The sequence below is a fragment of the Rhinopithecus roxellana genome, chromosome 14 (genome assembly GCF_007565055.1).
Source record: "Rhinopithecus roxellana isolate Shanxi Qingling chromosome 14, ASM756505v1, whole genome shotgun sequence".
Classification (NCBI taxonomy): Eukaryota; Metazoa; Chordata; class Mammalia; order Primates; family Cercopithecidae; genus Rhinopithecus; species Rhinopithecus roxellana.
The window spans coordinates 31002538-31019118 of NC_044562.1; the positions used below are offsets into that span (position 1 = coordinate 31002538).

At 40.8% G+C, this 16581-nt stretch overlaps 1 protein-coding gene and 1 non-coding gene across 4 annotated transcripts in view; one reads left to right on the top strand and one right to left on the bottom strand.

Annotated features, from left to right (window-relative positions):
* Positions 1-572: 572 nt before the first annotated feature.
* CNOT9 (CCR4-NOT transcription complex subunit 9) overlaps positions 573-16581 on the bottom strand; it is a 31217-nt gene continuing 15208 nt past the window's right edge. For 2 of the 3 annotated variants that reach the window (XM_030916220.1, XM_010360235.2), the window contains 6 exons: positions 16328-16443; positions 14725-14834; positions 9827-9936; positions 5178-5276; positions 4872-4963; positions 573-2912 (listed from right to left, as the gene is read on the bottom strand). In XM_030916220.1, the coding sequence (XP_030772080.1) occupies positions 2744-2912; positions 4872-4963; positions 5178-5276; positions 9827-9936; positions 14725-14834; positions 16328-16443 (696 nt within the window). In that variant the 3' untranslated portion in view covers positions 573-2743. Of the gene's footprint in view, positions 3498-4871; positions 4964-5177; positions 5277-9826; positions 9937-14724; positions 14835-16327; positions 16444-16581 lie in introns of all 3 variants that reach the window. The other variant, XM_010360236.2, reaches the window with a different exon arrangement.
* LOC115893312 lies at positions 8201-8307 on the top strand. Its single transcript, XR_004053330.1, has one exon. It is a non-coding gene; the product is annotated as a U6 spliceosomal RNA (small nuclear RNA).

The following is a 16581-nucleotide window of genomic DNA, read 5'->3' on the forward strand; positions in this document are numbered from 1 at the left end:
GAACAGTGAGCAGAGGAATAACATGTAGTTAGTAAGTAAGGCATGCTCTGAAGGCCACCAATGCTGCTCCTGTTCCACCAATGAAACAGCCACAGGCCCTCTAAGGCCCTTGAAAAAAGAACATGGAAGCATAGGTCAGCTGTGTCCCACTGAGAGTCAGGTATGGAAACAATCCTGGAGATGTGCTCCAAGCCTTGAACTTGAGGAAATGAACATCAAAGTTCATGATAAGGTGTTTCAAGCATTACCTTGTCACTGTGGAAGTCTCTCCCTACACTGGCACTAAGTTCTGGCCAATATGGCCAGGAGTGAAGTTCTGTCCCAGTAAAAGATACTTTCATCAGGCAAGGGGCATCATCCCCCTCCCAGCCTCCCAAACAGCTTTTGTACCTCAGATGGAGTCTCCCCAAAAACATGTTCACAAAAGAACCACCACTGCCATCTTGGTAGGGCTGTGTGTGTGTGTTGTGTAGGTGGATAGAGGGTAGAAGCAGGCATGACAAGGATCACCTGACCAAAGTGCCTAGTTACCCATATACTGACAGAATAAAATCTCCAGTGTAAAGGAAAAATTATTTTTACAAAAACAGAAGCATGTTTTATTTCAATCCTGTTGAGGGAGAGGGATGGGAAAACACAAAATAAGGGGAGGGGTCTCTTTATATAATACACACATCAGGATCAACTACAATGAATAATATCCATTCCACCCCTCCCCCACCAACTCCTATGTGGGTTCCAAGGCCAGCTAAGAATAGATGGGACAAGAATTAAGACACTTTGGCACAGTAACATGGCCAATGCACCGAAAGATGGAGAGAAGAGAATGTCCCAGGGAGCAAGGCCCTGGGCCTCAGCTGCTTCCCCAGTGGAGGGGGAATGAGAAAACTTTGGCTCAGCAGGAAGGCGGTTGTCAAAAAATCAGGGTTACCTTAACTGGACTCTCCAGACTCTGTATTCAGACTACAGACTAGAGCCAAGATGTGTATCCAGTCCATTCTGTTCTCTGCTTTCTCTAAGATCACTTCTCTTCAGGCTTGCGATTATTGAGGGTTTGCCTGCTTCTCCTCTTCATCTCGGAAGGCAAGGGGAGTAAGTGCTTATTCTGCCCTTCTTACATCTAGGCTACTTAATTACTATTTTCTTGCCTCTAAAAAGACAGAAGCCAACTAACAAGTCCGGCTCTCTTTGTGAAAGTCGGCTTGAAGGAGCCCTTGTGTTGGCAAAACTGCCTCCGCAAAAAATTTTTTTTTTTTTTTGAGCCTGCCCCTTATAGACCCTCCCTCCCCAGACTTGTTCAGACACCTCAATTGTGTGAGAAGTGGGCAGAAAAGACTTGGTCCCTCTCCAGAGTTGGATTAAGCAATCCCATCTTTGATTGGAGATGGGGATGAGAAAGCAGGTGCTAGCAGGGGAAAGGACTGGGGAAAGCAAGGCAGTTTACACTTGGTTGCAGATTCAAGCCTATGGATTGTGAAGAGCCATCTAAGCTCCAGAGAAGAGGAAATCTCTGACACGGTAAGAACAAGTGAATATTTTAGCGGCAACCCTGTAATTCCCATAGACCAAAAGAGAATGTGTCAAAAAAAAAAAAAAAAAAAAAAAAAAGACTGAGTGAGCAGAATTCAGCCCTCCATCTTCAACCATCTTCAATTTGAATAAAATTAACTCATACAGCTAATACTGCTCAAGTATAATCACGAAGACAGATGGAGCTGCTGAAATTCACACTAAAACAAATAATAGGATCAAGTGGACTGTCACCTTAATCCCAAGCACCTCCCTTTTACAGTTACCGAGAAAGTATCTTTGAAAACTTGGATTGAAGGTGAGGTCCACCACCGCCCCTTGTCCCTCAATACAATACCCTTCCAAGACAGCCTGATGAATTAAGACGTCTGTTTTAAGTTTAATAGAAGGGAAGTTTAAAAAAGGGAAAGCACTGAGATTTGGGAAAACTAGCAGCTAAAGCCAGAAACAAGGTTAAGGTCCTTGTGGCATTCCAGACTGGGAGTAGAATGGGAGAACGGAAACAGGTGGTAGGTTCCTGCTGTCCTTTGGCTTTACATCTTTCCCCTGCCCTCCCATTTCTCCCAACAGCTTGATGCAGCTATTGGCCTGCCAGAGGGGATGTAATGCCCAGACCAACTTTTTATTGAGCTTATGCAGCTAACAGACTTGTAAACAGTGCCAATTGACAAAGTTTTGCTGAATATTACAGCTTGTGCCCACTAAACACACCTCTCTCTGAGATTAAAAACAAAAAAACCAAAGTAAACAAATACTGAGAGAGAATGAAGAGACACATCTTGAGTCTTCCAGGAAGGCAAAATAAAAAACGCCACATGGCTTGGTCCCAGGCGTTCACCATGCCTAGAGTGCTGCTGCTATCACCACTGCCTCCCCTCCCTGCCAGTGGCTAGGTAGAGGTAGGGGAGAAGGGTCATCTTAGACATGCTGCAAATACAGCATTTGCTGGTGTTGACACCCTCCTGGGGCTGTGGTGGCAGACTGCTGTGTCAGGAGCCCACTTCCTGGGAGTAGCAGAGGGAGCCCAGGTCCTCAAGACGGCCTGAGATGGCAGCCCATGCACCTCAGCAGGGGTACCTTGCCCCTTTTCTCCAGTGCGGTTCAGCATTGAGGTTGTCTATTCCCAGTCGGTGATAAAACCTGAGCTGTTTTCCTCATAGGTTCCCCCTCCTTTCCCCAATTTGGGGGAGTAGTGGGAGGGAACAGGCAAGGATCACTGAGGGGGCAGGGGGATACCCCTGGGATCGGTGACCTGGCCCTCTTGCAGGTTCTTCACCAGTTGTGCAAGCCAGCGTTTCGTGGTGGTGTCATCTTTTAGCACCTGGGCGAAGGTTGTGTCTTTCAGCTGGTCAGGGAGGCACTGCCTGAGTGCTTCACGTGCCCTACATCAGAAACAAACAAACCAACCAGGGAGACCAACAAATAAACCCACATTTTGTGGACAGGGAAGAGCCCCCTTCTTAGACCTAAGTATTTAGTATACCGTGAATCTATGGCTCCTTAAGACGCCATTAAAATTCTCTAAAGCTGTATTAGGCATAGGCTCAGAGATCTCCAAAATCTGTATCCACAAACATTTTCTGAATGATGTCCCAATGTAGAATTTCATGAAAAAGCAAAATTAAAAGCTTCAATAGTTTACTTCCATTAAAACAGCTTTCTGATTTATTACAATAAATGCTGTCAAAATACTCATGTTAGAAATATATGGATTATGGCAAATAAAATATTTCAAAAATCAGTACATTAACAAGGATATAATCAAGATTATGATAACTTAATGAATTTTAATTCTATACTAAGTTATCAATTTGTGTCTTTACAGAAATTGCTTCAGTTTTATGGTTAAAAACCTTAATAAGAGATGAACAGTGAAAACAAAACTATGGTAGCAGCATTATCAGATGAACTTTTAAATGTTTCATTTTCTTTGAAAAGATGACCAGCAGAAAGTCAAATCTGAAAACCTAAAAAAGGTAAATGTTAACTATTTATAGAGCTATTTTAAACAAAGTTATAGATTTTGCACTCAGACTAGTTTTCTTTAGAAACTAGTCTGACTAGTTTTCTTTAGAAACTAGTCTGACTAGTTTTCTTTAGAAACTAGTCTGACTAGTTTTCTTTAGAAACTAGTCTGACTAGTTTTCTTTAGAAACTAGTCTGACTAGTTTTCTTTAGAAACTAGTCTGACTAGTTTTCTTTAGAAACTAGTCTGACTAGTTTTCTTTAGAAACTAGTCTGACTAGTTTTCTTTAGAAACTAGTCTGACTAGTTTTCTTTAGAAACTAGTCTGACTAGTTTTTTAAACAGACTAGAATTTTAAACAGACACATTTTTAAACTTTGGTGAAAACAAGAACCACTGAAGAACAGGATAAAATGGTCAACAAACAGGTAGGGCTTGAAGAAACTCAGTGGCAGGAGACTGAGTTCACATTAAATCAAATCAAGCTAGCTCTGCTCCCAGGAACACAGAAATCGCTCCATTATGTGGTTTAGCAGAATATGAGCAAGTTGCTTTCAGCATGAATTATGGATTTACAAAGCAAAAGGTCAAACATTTCTAAAATGCATTATATCTACAATGTATGATTTCTGGCAGAAAGATTATGAACATAAGCAGATAAAATAATTAGCTCAAGAAACTTATAGGAATCAAGGAGAGAACTGGAAATAGAATTCAAGAGCCCTCTGGGCTGTGTTCCTTTTTAAGAGATCTTTGAAAATATACTTCTCTTTCTGACCACATAGAGTAGCAACAGAAAATTCAAACAACAGGAGTAATGCATCATAAGGTTTCCCTGGAATCGCCTAGACTCTGTGGAATTTCACAGTAGGATTGAGAGTTACAGTGAGAAGATGAAACTCTGATGGCTATTAAAATTCAGCATTTCAGATTTTTTTTTTTTTTTTTTTTGAGACGGAGTCTCGCTATCTCCCAGGCTAGAGTGCAGTGGCCCGATCTCGGCTCACTACAACCTCCGCCTCCCGGGTTCAAGTGATTCTCCTGCCTCAGCCTCCCGAGTAGCTGGGACTACAGGCGTCCGCCACCACTCCCGGCTAATTTTTTTTTGTATCACCATATTGGCCAGGCTGGTCTTGAACTCCTGACCTTGTGATCCGCCTGCCTCGGCCTCCCAAAGTGCTGGGATTACAGGCGTGAGCCACCACACCCGGCCAGCATTTCAGATTTTAAAAGGAATCTAAGTTCTGTCTCAGACAAATTAAATGTAGTTATATCTCTACTTCCCTGTCCTAAAGACACAGGAGCTATGCCATGAGATTGGGAAACTGTTCAGCAGAGTATTTCCCTAAAGTCCTATACATCCTATCAATGTTTACCTGGGATTATCTGAAAGTCGAAGGTAACATCTCACTACATGCTTCAGCAGACGGGCAGAAGGCTCTTTGGATAGCTGCAGGACCATCTTACCCTGTTTCCCCCAAAATAAGGGGAGGGGTTGGAAAAAAACACACAAAACACAAAAAAATTCTAATTGACATCAGAGATCAGATAGTCCAAGAATCATAAAAGGTTCCAAAATTGTTATTTCTAGTCAGAAGACTGAAGTTGTTCAGTGCCAGTTATTAAGAGATTAAGCTGTGTGATGAGAGGTAGTTGTAAAAGGGATAGATGAAAGAACTCACCAAGATCATGGCAACATGGGAGAAACGCTCATAAGTCTGACATATATAAGCCAAACCAGTGTCATCTAACAAGATCTTCTGGAGGATGAATGTGGCAACCTGAAGCAAAACAAAATCGAAGAGTTTATGAAGTTGCTCTGATTTAATCTTCTCATTGTCTACTCATTTTCCCAGGCATGACTATCAGTCAGAAAATTGAGCAAGTAGGGATCCTTGCATATTATGTACAACTTACCATATATGTATAGTACAAAGAATAATAAATATTACCATATTGAACATTACTTTGTACCAGTTTTTTTTTCTGGAGGCTTTACATGCTTTATCTTATTTTTATAATAAATTAATGAGGTAGGTACCATTATTATTCTCATTTTACATACAAGGGTAGGTTCTGGGTAATAATCAAATTCTTAAAAACTCAGGAGACCTTCTCATTTATAAAGTACCTACTATGTGCCAGGTATAACTGTTAATCAATAATACACCAGGTTAAGATCCCAAGTGACAAAGTTATTGTGGCAGAGCTGAGATCCAAGCCTCATTTGAACATCTAAGGCTCTTCTCTTTTCCATAAGCCAAGATGATTTATTCAGCTATGCCTCATCTCTTCCAGATGAAGGCCTTTCTTTTTTTTCTAGATGGAGTCTTACTCTGTCACTCAGACTGGAGTGCAGTGGCTCCATCTCAGCTCACTGCAACCTCTGCCACCCTGGTTCAACTGATTCTCCTGCCTCAGCCTCCTGAGTAGCTAGGATTACAGGCTCTTGCTACCGTGCCTGGTTAATTTTGGTACTTTTAGTAGAGACGGGGTTTCACCATCTTGGCCAGGGCTGGGCTTGAATCCCTTGACCTTGTGATCCACCTGCCTCGGCCTACCAGCGTGCTGGGATTACAGGCGTGAGCCACTGCATTTGGCCGAGGTAAGGCCTTTCTTGTTCTTAAAAGATCTTCTTGAAGAAGTAAGATTTTAAAGTTTCTCTTTGAAGATTATTCTAACAGTAATAAAACATACCCTGGCTGTGAAGCTTATACGTGGCCTCAATTTTCCCCTCAACTTAAGCTCATTAAGTCTTACATAGAAGAGATATTAAAATATTAGTTTAATTCAAATCAGACAATCACGATAATGATACTCTTTCTTAGCTGCTCATCAAAATGAATTGTGGAATTCTTTTACTATTTTATTGAGGTTATAACACTGTAGAAGGCTGAATAATGGCTCTCAAAGATATCCAGGCCCTAATCACCAAACTCTGCAAATGTTACCTTAAATGAACAATGGGACTTTGCAGATGTGATTAAGTTAAGGATCTTGAGATGGGGGATTATCCCAGTTTATCCAAGTAGGCCTTAAATGTAATCACGAAGTGTCCTTAAAATCGATGTAGAGAAGCCCAGGCAAAGTGGCCCATGCTGGTAATCTCAGCACTTTGGGAGGCCAAGGTGGGAGGATTGCTTGAGGCCAGGAGTTCAAGGATGCAGTGAGTTAGGATCATGCCACTGCACACCAGTCTGGGTGACAGAGAAAACACCATCTCTTAAAAAAAAAAAGAGAGAGATGTAGAGAGATTTTACCACAAAGGAGAAAGCAATGTGACAAGCAGAGAGAGATCTGAACATGCCATACCACTGGCTCTGAAGATGGAGGGGGCCATAATCCAGGGAATGCAAGAAATGCAGTTCTAGAAGCTGGAAAAGGCAAGAAAAAGACTCTCCTCTATATCCTCCAGAGAAAGCACGACCCTCCTGATACAATGACTTTAGAATGGTGAAACTCATTTATAACTTGTGACTTCCAAAACTATAAAACAGTAAACTTGCATTGTTTTAAGCCACTAAGCTTCTAGCTTGTGGTAATTTGTTACAGCAGCAGGTTATATAGGAACCTAATACAAACATATACACAGTAAAGTGTGTTAAGTACACTAATCTTAAGTGTATCTTGAATTTTTACCTATGTACACATTATGTACTATAACCAGATTAAAATACAGAATATTGTATAAAATACAGAATATTTGGAAGGTGGAGGCAGGCGGATTGCCTGAGCTTAGGAGTTCAAGGCTAGCATGGGCTACATGGCGAAAACCCATCTCTACTAAAAATACAAAAAATTAGCTGGGTATGGTGGTGCGTGCCTGTTAGTCCCAGCTACTCAGGAGGCTGAGGCACAAGAATTGCCTGAACCCGGGAGGCGGAGGTTGCAGTGAGCCAAGATCATTCCACTTCACTCCAGCCTGGGTGACAAAGTGAGACTCTATCTCAAAAAAAAAGAAAAGAAAAAGAAAAAAGTATTTCTACCAACTCATGATTCCAACATTCCCTTGCACCTTTCCCCAGTCAATGTCCTTCCCTCAGAGATAACCACAAATCCAACTTATTGCCAGTAATTGGCTTTGCTTGTTCTTGAACTTCACATAATCAACATACAGTATGAATTCCCATGTGTCTGGCTTCTTTTGCTCAGCAGTGCCTTTGAGAGTCATCCATATATTGTATATTTAAAATAAAAAGTTTAAAAATAGCCAGGTATAGGGATGTGTGCCAGTATCACAGCTACCTACTCGAGAGAGGGAAGTGGGAAGACTGCTTGAGCCCCGGAGTTCAAGGCTATAGTGTGCCATGATCATGCCTGTGAATAGTCACTGCATTGCAGTCTGGGCAAAATAGTGAAACCTCGTCTCTTTAAAAACAATAAATTGGCCAGGCACAGTGGCTCAGGCTTGTACTCTTAGTACTATGGCAAAAGGCAGGAAGATCCTTTGAGCCCAGGAGTTTAAGAGTAGCCCAGGCAACACAGGGAGAACCTGTCTCTACAAAAAATAAAAATAATTAGCTGAGTGTGGTGGAGCAGGCATGTGGTCCCAGCTACTTGTGAAGCTGAGGTGGGAGGATCAACTGAGTCTGGGAGGTCGAGGCTGCAGTGAGCCATGCCTCTGTACTCCAGCCCGGGTGACAGAAAGAGAGAGAGATCCTGTCTCAAAATAAATAAATAATTTAATTAAAAATTAAAAAAACCAGTGCTCACTTAGACAGCACATATACTAAAATTGGAACAACACAGAGAAGATTAGTGTGGCCCCTGTGCGAAGATAATACACAAATTCATAAAGCATTCCATATACATATTTTTAAAAATAAAAAAACCAAAAAAATCATTATATCCGCTTACACCCAACTCAAGAATATTTATTAGACTGAAAAAGTAATTTAATGTGACAAGGCACATTTTAGAGCAGAGGTTGAATACTACCAAAAATAGTCAGCAATATGGAAAAGTAACCTTGAAAAAAAATCAAATAATATGAAATTTAAAAATTGAAAGTGATTAGAGAAAAAAATACGAAAGACAGATAATAGAGCATAACATGTTGCTGAACCAAGAGGCTTGAACAAATAAAAGAGAAAAATATACAAATTAACAAAAAAGACACAAGTAATACGCTCTTTCAGAAAAAAATTGAGACTGGGTGCAGTGGCTCACGCCTGTAATCCCAGCACTTTGGGAGGCTGAGGTGGGAGGATCATCTGAGGTTAGGAGTTCAAGACCGGCCTGGCCAACATGGTGAAACCCAATCTCTGCTAAAAATACAAAAAAAAAAAAAAAAAAAATTAGCCGGGAGCGGTGGTGCGTGCCTGTAGTCCCAGCTATGTGGGAGGCTGAGGCAGAAGAACTGCTTGAACCTGAGAGGTGGAGGTTGCAGTGAGCTGCGATTATATCACTCTGTCTCAAACAACAACAACAACAACAACAACAACAAAAACAAATTGGCTGGGTGCAGTGGCTTACGACTGTAATCCCAGCACTTTGGGAGGCTGAGGTGGACGGATCACCTGAGGTCAGGAGTTCAACACCAGCCTGGTTCATATGGTGAAATCCCATTTCTACTAAAAATACAAATATTAGCAGGGCGTGGTGACATACGCCTGTAGTCCCAGCTACTTGGGAGGCTGAGGCAGGAGAATTGCTTGAACTTGGGAGGCGGAGGTTGCAATGAGCTGAGATTACATCACTGCACTCCAGCCTGGGTGACACAGCGAGACTCCATCTCAGAGGAAAAAAAAAAAAGATACATGATTATCATCAAATGAACTTTAAAAATAATAAAAGACACTTGGAGGTAACCACACAAAAAAGTAAGTTCATCTAAAAAAGGAAAGAATTAGGCTGACCCTGAGACTTCTCTGCAATATTCAATGTTAGAAGACAAAAGGACTATGGCAATAGAGGTCTGAGACAGAACAATGAGGTAAGAATTCTGTACCTTGTCATGTTGTCATTCACGGTTAAAGTACATAGTAAGCAGAAGCTCAAGTACATATAATTGATTATGTATTTAAAAAAAGTCTGGTTACAGAAGGAGCAGGATTGAAATTTTAAAATTAAAAAAATTAAACTGTAATAATATACTTAGAATTTACCTGTGGAGTGAGATATGGGTTTGGAGAAAAGAAATTTAGTGTTTAACTTGATTTTCTTCTGAATGGTTTGGGTTTTCCAATAATTGTTTTGTAACAATTTTTATTCAAAAGAGAAAAAATATTCATACAAATTTCAAAAGCTTGAAGACAGAAAATGATTCCAGAACCGTAAGGAAGCAGCTCAAGAGTCAACACAATGTAAAATCTAAGTTAAAAGCACATACTGTTTTAGAAAGTTCACTTCCAGATTCCATAATTCGCAAACATAAAGGGATAATTTCTGTTGTCAATAAAAAGTTGATTACTTCTTGTTCATCTGTTTTCACCAGGGCCCCTAAAGAAAATAAGGACAAACAAAATTATTTTACAGTTAGGGTTTCCAGTTAAAATTAACTTCAAACTGTTTATCCAGTGAGTTGTGGAACTTAAATAACAGAACACAAACTGGGGTTTGTTAGTTAAAGGGATCAGATTCACACTCATGTTAAAAAAAAAAAAAAGAGAGGAAGACGGTGGTGCAATAGCTCACACCTGTAATCCCAGCACTTTGGGAGGCCAAGGTGGGCAGATCACTTGAGGTCAGGAGTTCAAGACCAGCCTGGCCAACATGGTGAAACCCTGTCTCTACTAAAAATACAAAAATTAGCAAGGCATGGTGGCAGGCTCCTGTAATCCCAGCTACTCGAGAAGCTGAGACAGGAGAATCTATTGAACCTGAGAGGTTGCAGTGAGCTGAGATTGCACCACTGCACTCCAGTCTAGGCGACAGACTCTCTCAAAAAACAAAACAAAACAAAACAAAACAAAACAAAGCACAAAAACTATGCTTTCTGCACTAAATTGTCTTGGTACCTTTGTCAAAAATCAACTGACCATAGATCTATTTCTGGATTCTTCATTCTGCTCCAATGGTCTGTAAATCTTTCTTTTCTCCAATATTACACTGCCTCGACTACTATAGTTTTCCAGTAGGTGTGGAAATCAGGTAGTATATATCTTCTAACTTTGTTAAGAAATGTTTGGATATTCTAGTTCCTTTGACTTTCCATATAAATCTTAGGATCAGTCTATTAGAAGGCTGCCATAACAAAATACCATAGACTGGTGGCTTAAACAACTGAAATTTATTGTCTCATAGTTCTGGCAGCTGAAAGTCTGAGATCAAGCTGGACACTGTGGCTCACGCCTACAATCACAGCACTTTGGGAGGCTGAGGCAGCTGGATCACCTGAGGTCAGGAGTTCCAAGACCAGCATGGCCAACATGGTGAAACCCCGTCTCTATTAAAAATAAAAAAATTGGCTGGGCGTGGTGGCTCACGCCTGTAATCCCAGCACTTTGGGAGGCCGAGGCGGGCGGATCACGAGGTCAGGAGATCGAGACCATCCTGGCTAACACGGTGATACCCCGTCTCTACTAAAAATACAAAAAATTAGCCGGGCATAGTGGCAGGTGCCTGTAATCCCAGCTCCTCGGGAGGCTGGGGCAGGAAAATGGGGCAGTGAACCCGGGGGGCGGAGCTTGCAGTGAGCCGAGATCGCGCCACTGCACTCCAGCCTGGGCCACAGAGCAAGACTCCGTCTCAAAAAAACAAAAACAAAAACAAAACCCCAAAATTAGCCAGGTGTGGTGGTGCACACCTGTAGTCCCAGCTACTCAGGATGCTGAGGCAGGAGAACTGCTAGAACCCAGGAGGCAAAGGGTGCAGTGAGTCGAAATCATGCCACTGCACTCTAGCCTCGGCAACAGAGCAAGAATCTGTCTCAAAAAAAAAAAAAAAAAAAAAAAAGCTGAGATCAGGGTGCCAGCATGGTATAGTTCTTGTAAAGGCTCTCTTCCTGGCTTGTAGATGGCCACCTTCTCACTATGTCCTCACATGGCAGAGAGCGAATGAGGGAGAACAAGCTCTTTGGTGTCTCTTCTTAGAAGAATACTAACCTCACCATGAGGTGCCATGTCCTCATTTAAACCTAATTCTCTCTCAAAGGTCCCATCTCCAAATACCATGACATCAGGGGGTAGGGTTTCAAAGCATGAAATTTTGGGGAGGACACAATTCAGTCCATAGCAGTCAGCCTGCCAATTTCTAAAAAAAATGCTGCTGGGATTTTGTTGGAATTACTCTGAATCTATAGATCACTTCGTGGAGAACGAACAACTTAACAATACTGAATCACTGATACACCAATCAATGAACATGGTTTATCTCTGCATTTTATTTCATTAGAAATCAGTTTTGTAGTTTTCAGTTATAGATTACGGATACATTTTAAAAGATTTATACCCAAATTTTCACGTTTTGGTGTTGTTATAAATGGTAGTTTAAAAAAATTTCAGCTGGGTGCAATGGCTCACAACTATAATCCCAGCACTTTGGGAGGCCAAGGCGGGAGAACCATTTGAGCCCAGAAGTTTGAGACAAGCCTGGGCAACAAAGTGAGACCTTGTCTCTACAAAAAAATTAAAAAACGTAGCCAGGTGTGGTGACGTGCCTATGGTCTCAGTTTCTCAAGGCTGAGGTGGGAGGATTTGTGTGATTCCAGGAGTTTGAGGGTGCAGTGAGCCATGATCATGCCACTGCACTCAGAAGTGGGCGACAGAGCAAGACCTTGTCTTAAAGAAAAAAAAAAATCAATTTCCTATTGTTCACTGCTAGTATATGGAAATTTAATTTTAAGTTTTGAGACAGAGTCTCCCACTGCCACCCAGGCTGCAGCGCAGTAGCACAGTCTTGGCTCACTGCAATCACTGCATCTCTACCTCCCAGGTTCAAGAGATTCTCCTGCCTCAGCCTCCCCAGCAGCTGGGACTACAGGCACATGCCACCACGCCCGGCTAATTTTTGCCTTTTTTTTAGAATTCTTTTTCAGTAGAGATGGGGTTTCACCATGTTGGCTAGGCTGGTCTTGAACTCCTGACCTCAAGTGATCCACCCGCCTCGGCCTCCTAAAATGCTGGGATTACAGGTATGAGCCAACATGCCCAGACATGATTGATTTTTTATATGCTGACATTTGTATCCTGCAACCTTGCTAAACTTACTAGCTTTAGTTTTAGTAGTTTTTTGTAGATTATTTGGGATTGTCTATGAAATAATATTGTCTGTGAGTAGCTAGTACTGTTTTTTTACCTTTCTAATTTGAAGGCTCTTTATTAAATGGGAGTAGTGAGAATGAACATCCTTGCTTTGTACTTGATCTTAGGAAAAAAGTATTCAGTTTTTCAACATTAACTAAAACTTTTTCATGCTCAAGTTAATGTTTTTATATACATTTACTATGGGAGATAAGGGTAAACATTTTTTACTTAAGAAAATAGGCCGGGCGCAGTGGCTCGGCCGGGCGCGGTGGCTCAAGCCTGTAATCCCAGCACTTTGGGAGGCTGAGACGGGCGGATCACGAGGTCAGGAGATCGAGACCATCCTGGTTAACACGGTGAAACCCCGTCTCTACTAAAAAATACAAAAAAAACTAGCCGGGCGAGGTGGCGGGCGCCTGTAGTCCCAGCTACTCGGAGGCTGAGGCAGGAGAATGGCATAAACCCGGGAGGCGGAGCTTGCAGTGAGCTGAGAACCGGCCACTGCACTCCAGCCCGGGCGACAGAGCAAGACTCCGTCTCAAAAAAAAAAAAAAAAAGGAAAATAATGTATCAGCTATTTCAGCTCTCAGACTCCTGGGTAGCAAAGAACTATCTCTGGGCTTATGAAATGTTAATCCATTCAAGCACTTTTTTTGTTTTGTTTTCTTCCTTTCTCAATGCTTTTTTCTTAAAATTATAAACCACAATCAGGAAATACAATTTAAAAGTTTGGCATTTAAGGAGTAACCATTGTCTCATATACTCAATGTAATCCCAGCCTAAAGAAAACATTTATATCCTTAACTCATAAATGTGTCATCTAAGTAGAATGATTTAAGTTAGCGTTAAGGATATAAATGTTTTCTCAGTCAGTCTGGTTAGAGTTTTATCAATTTTACTGACTTTTCCCCAAAGAATCAGCTTGTCTGGTTTTATTAACAGTCTAATGCTGGTCTCACAAAGAGTTGAGAAATGTTCCCTCCTTTCTATGTTCTGGAAAAGTTTTGTAGAATTGGTTTATTTCTTCTTTATGTATTTGGTAAAATTTACTAGTGAAGACAGGTGAGCCGTTTTTATGTTAGAAGGTTTGCAACTGCAAAAACAATGTATTTCATAGATAGATATAAAACTATTCAGCTTACCTGTTTTTTCTTGAGTGCAATTTGGCAAATAGCATCTTTCAAAGAATGTTTTCATTTAATCTAAGTTGTGAAATTTATGAGTATGGAGTTGTAAGCAGTATTCCCTTACTTTCCTTTTAATGTCTGAAGAGTCTGAGATCTGAAATAGCTGATATATTATTTTAAGTAAAAAGTATTTTATCCATACCCCCACAGTAAATGTATTTATACATTAACTTGAGCATGAAAAAATTTAACTAGGTGAACTGACAGATTCATATTCCTGGAGTTATGGGAGAATTACAGGTTTTCAGAATGCTTAGTGTATTTGACATGCACATTCTTAGGGTGTTTCAGATATATGAAGCATTCTGGTATTAGAAGTAAGAAAAACAAACAAAAAAAGACAGTGGTGTGTGCCTGTGCCCATGGTCCCTATTACTTGGGAGGCTGAGGCAGGAGGATCACTTGAGCCTAGGAGTTCAAGTCCAGCCTGGGTAACACAGCAAGACCCTATCAGGAAGGGAGGGGAGGGAAGGGGAGGGGAGGGAAGGGGAGGGGAGGGGAGGGGAGGGGAGAAGAGAAGTCAAGTCCCAAATGTAAACTCTTATTCCTTTAATAATACTCTTTATATATTGAATCGAGTTCTTATGCTTTATTCTCCCTACAATTCCAGCAAATGTTTCTACATATATGCTGAATTTAATCCCAAAGGTTGGATCTCAAAGCCTTATTAACAATACTTAGAAGAGTGCCTGATAAGAGTCATCATGTTCCTGATACTTACTGATTAGTGAATGAGACAACCTCAAAGAGAAAAATGAATGACTGGTGTACAAAAATCATAAGCGGCAAGACAAAACATCCAACTTAGACTACTACTGTGAGTATTTCAGGCTTGCAAAACAATTCTAATAACTTACCAATAACTCCAAGGCTGGTGAGCCGAAGATACTCAAAGGGACGTGTTTTGCTGACAGTGTGCAAAAAGGGGTACAAAAAAAGTGGGATGTGTGCTGCGAGAAACGCTGACCTGGAAGAAAACAATAATTACATTCACAGCCCAGGGTTGATTTCTAAGGATCCTGAACTTTCAAATTTCTAGGTGGTTAATTCTGTAAGGCCTTAACATTGTCAGAGCAAGGAATCCTTAGGAAACAATGTTACTGGTCATTAGTTTCAATCAATGGTTCTCAAATGGGGTAAATTTTCCCCCATGTGGCAATGTTTGAAGACATTTTTGATTGTCACAACTCAGGATTATAGAGCACTGTTGGCATCCAGTGGGCAGAGGCCAGAGATGTCATTAAACATCCTACAATGCACAGGACAGTCCTCTCCTGCCCTCTCCTTCCCACCACAAAGATTCATCCAGCCCCAAATGTTAATGGTTCAAAAGTTGAAAACCCTAGTCCAGGTCACAGTGGCTAAGAAAACACATGATTTTCCCTGTAGTCAGCAGAAAGTACCTTATAAACTGATTAACTTAAAATACCCAATTGTGGATTTTAAAAAATAGACCACAAAATGCTATTAAGTGTCCAAGAGATTGTCCTAGATTACCTCCCTCACCTATGACTGAATAATAGTATTCACAGGTGCAGTTGAATAAACCTTACAAACCAAGACAACAAAACAAAGCAGCCATTATCAGGCTTACCTGCTATACTTTAAAAAGCACATTCTTTTTTTGTTAGGGCATTTCAGATACACAAACCATTCTGAAAACAGTTTAGTCAAGGCAACTAATATGGAAATCAGTCTATTATTTTACATTATTTATAGTTATACCTTGTAGAAGAGCCAACGCCCAAGATTTTTAACACTCAAAGTACTCTTGTGTTTTTGTTAAGTGCTTAAAAGTCATTTTCTTAGTAACTTCTCTAAAGCTATGTAAGGTCAGTGCCAACCTAGCATTCATATTTCATAAGGAAACTTGACAAAGAGGAAAGGCTTTAGTAAGACGACTGTTAAGTGCCTTTGGGGTCACAGAAGTCCACAAAGTAGATTCCTGAACAGGATTTCCCTTTTCTTAATTTTTCAGATATGACAGGTGGCAAAAATATTTTAACTCACATGCCAATTCTCGCCTATTATAGAGGCTGCTGTGAACGCTATGTTAAGAAGGATTTTGATGTTAAATCTGGGTTCAGTGGGGGAAAAGTGCTGGAAAAATATTTACTAAATTTATCTTATATGCCATGCACTATGCCTCACAGATGACACAGTGTTAATAACAGGTTAGGGAGTGAGAAGTAGCTATATGCCTGATACCTTTCCTGTAATGTCAACACTGTTTCTTTCAAGTTCTTTGGGTAAAAGTAAACAAGAATCCAGAAGACTAGGGGAGAGAGAGAGAGAGAGAGAGAGAGATACAGACACACACAGACACACACACACACACACGCACACACACACTCGCTTGCTCTCTCTCTCTCTTGCATGCCCTTCCTTTTATTATTCAGAGAAAGTTTAGGACCATATTCAATGTATAGCTCCCCCAAGTGACTCACCCAAAGCATTTACCTGGTTTCTGGATGTGATGCTACACATTGCAGTAATGCCAGAGCATTGCAAACTCTGTTAGACTGGTGTGCTGTCAAGGTTGGTGGGTTGATAGATGGATAAATATTTACAATTTCCTAAAAAATGGAAATCAGCATCAGATGAATAAAGAATAACTAAAAATTAATTCCCATGGTAATAAAGCAAAACAAAAAAAGGCAAAGAAAATAGTTCTTAATTCTGTGCATCTTTTAAGAACTGAATCATCAAAGAGG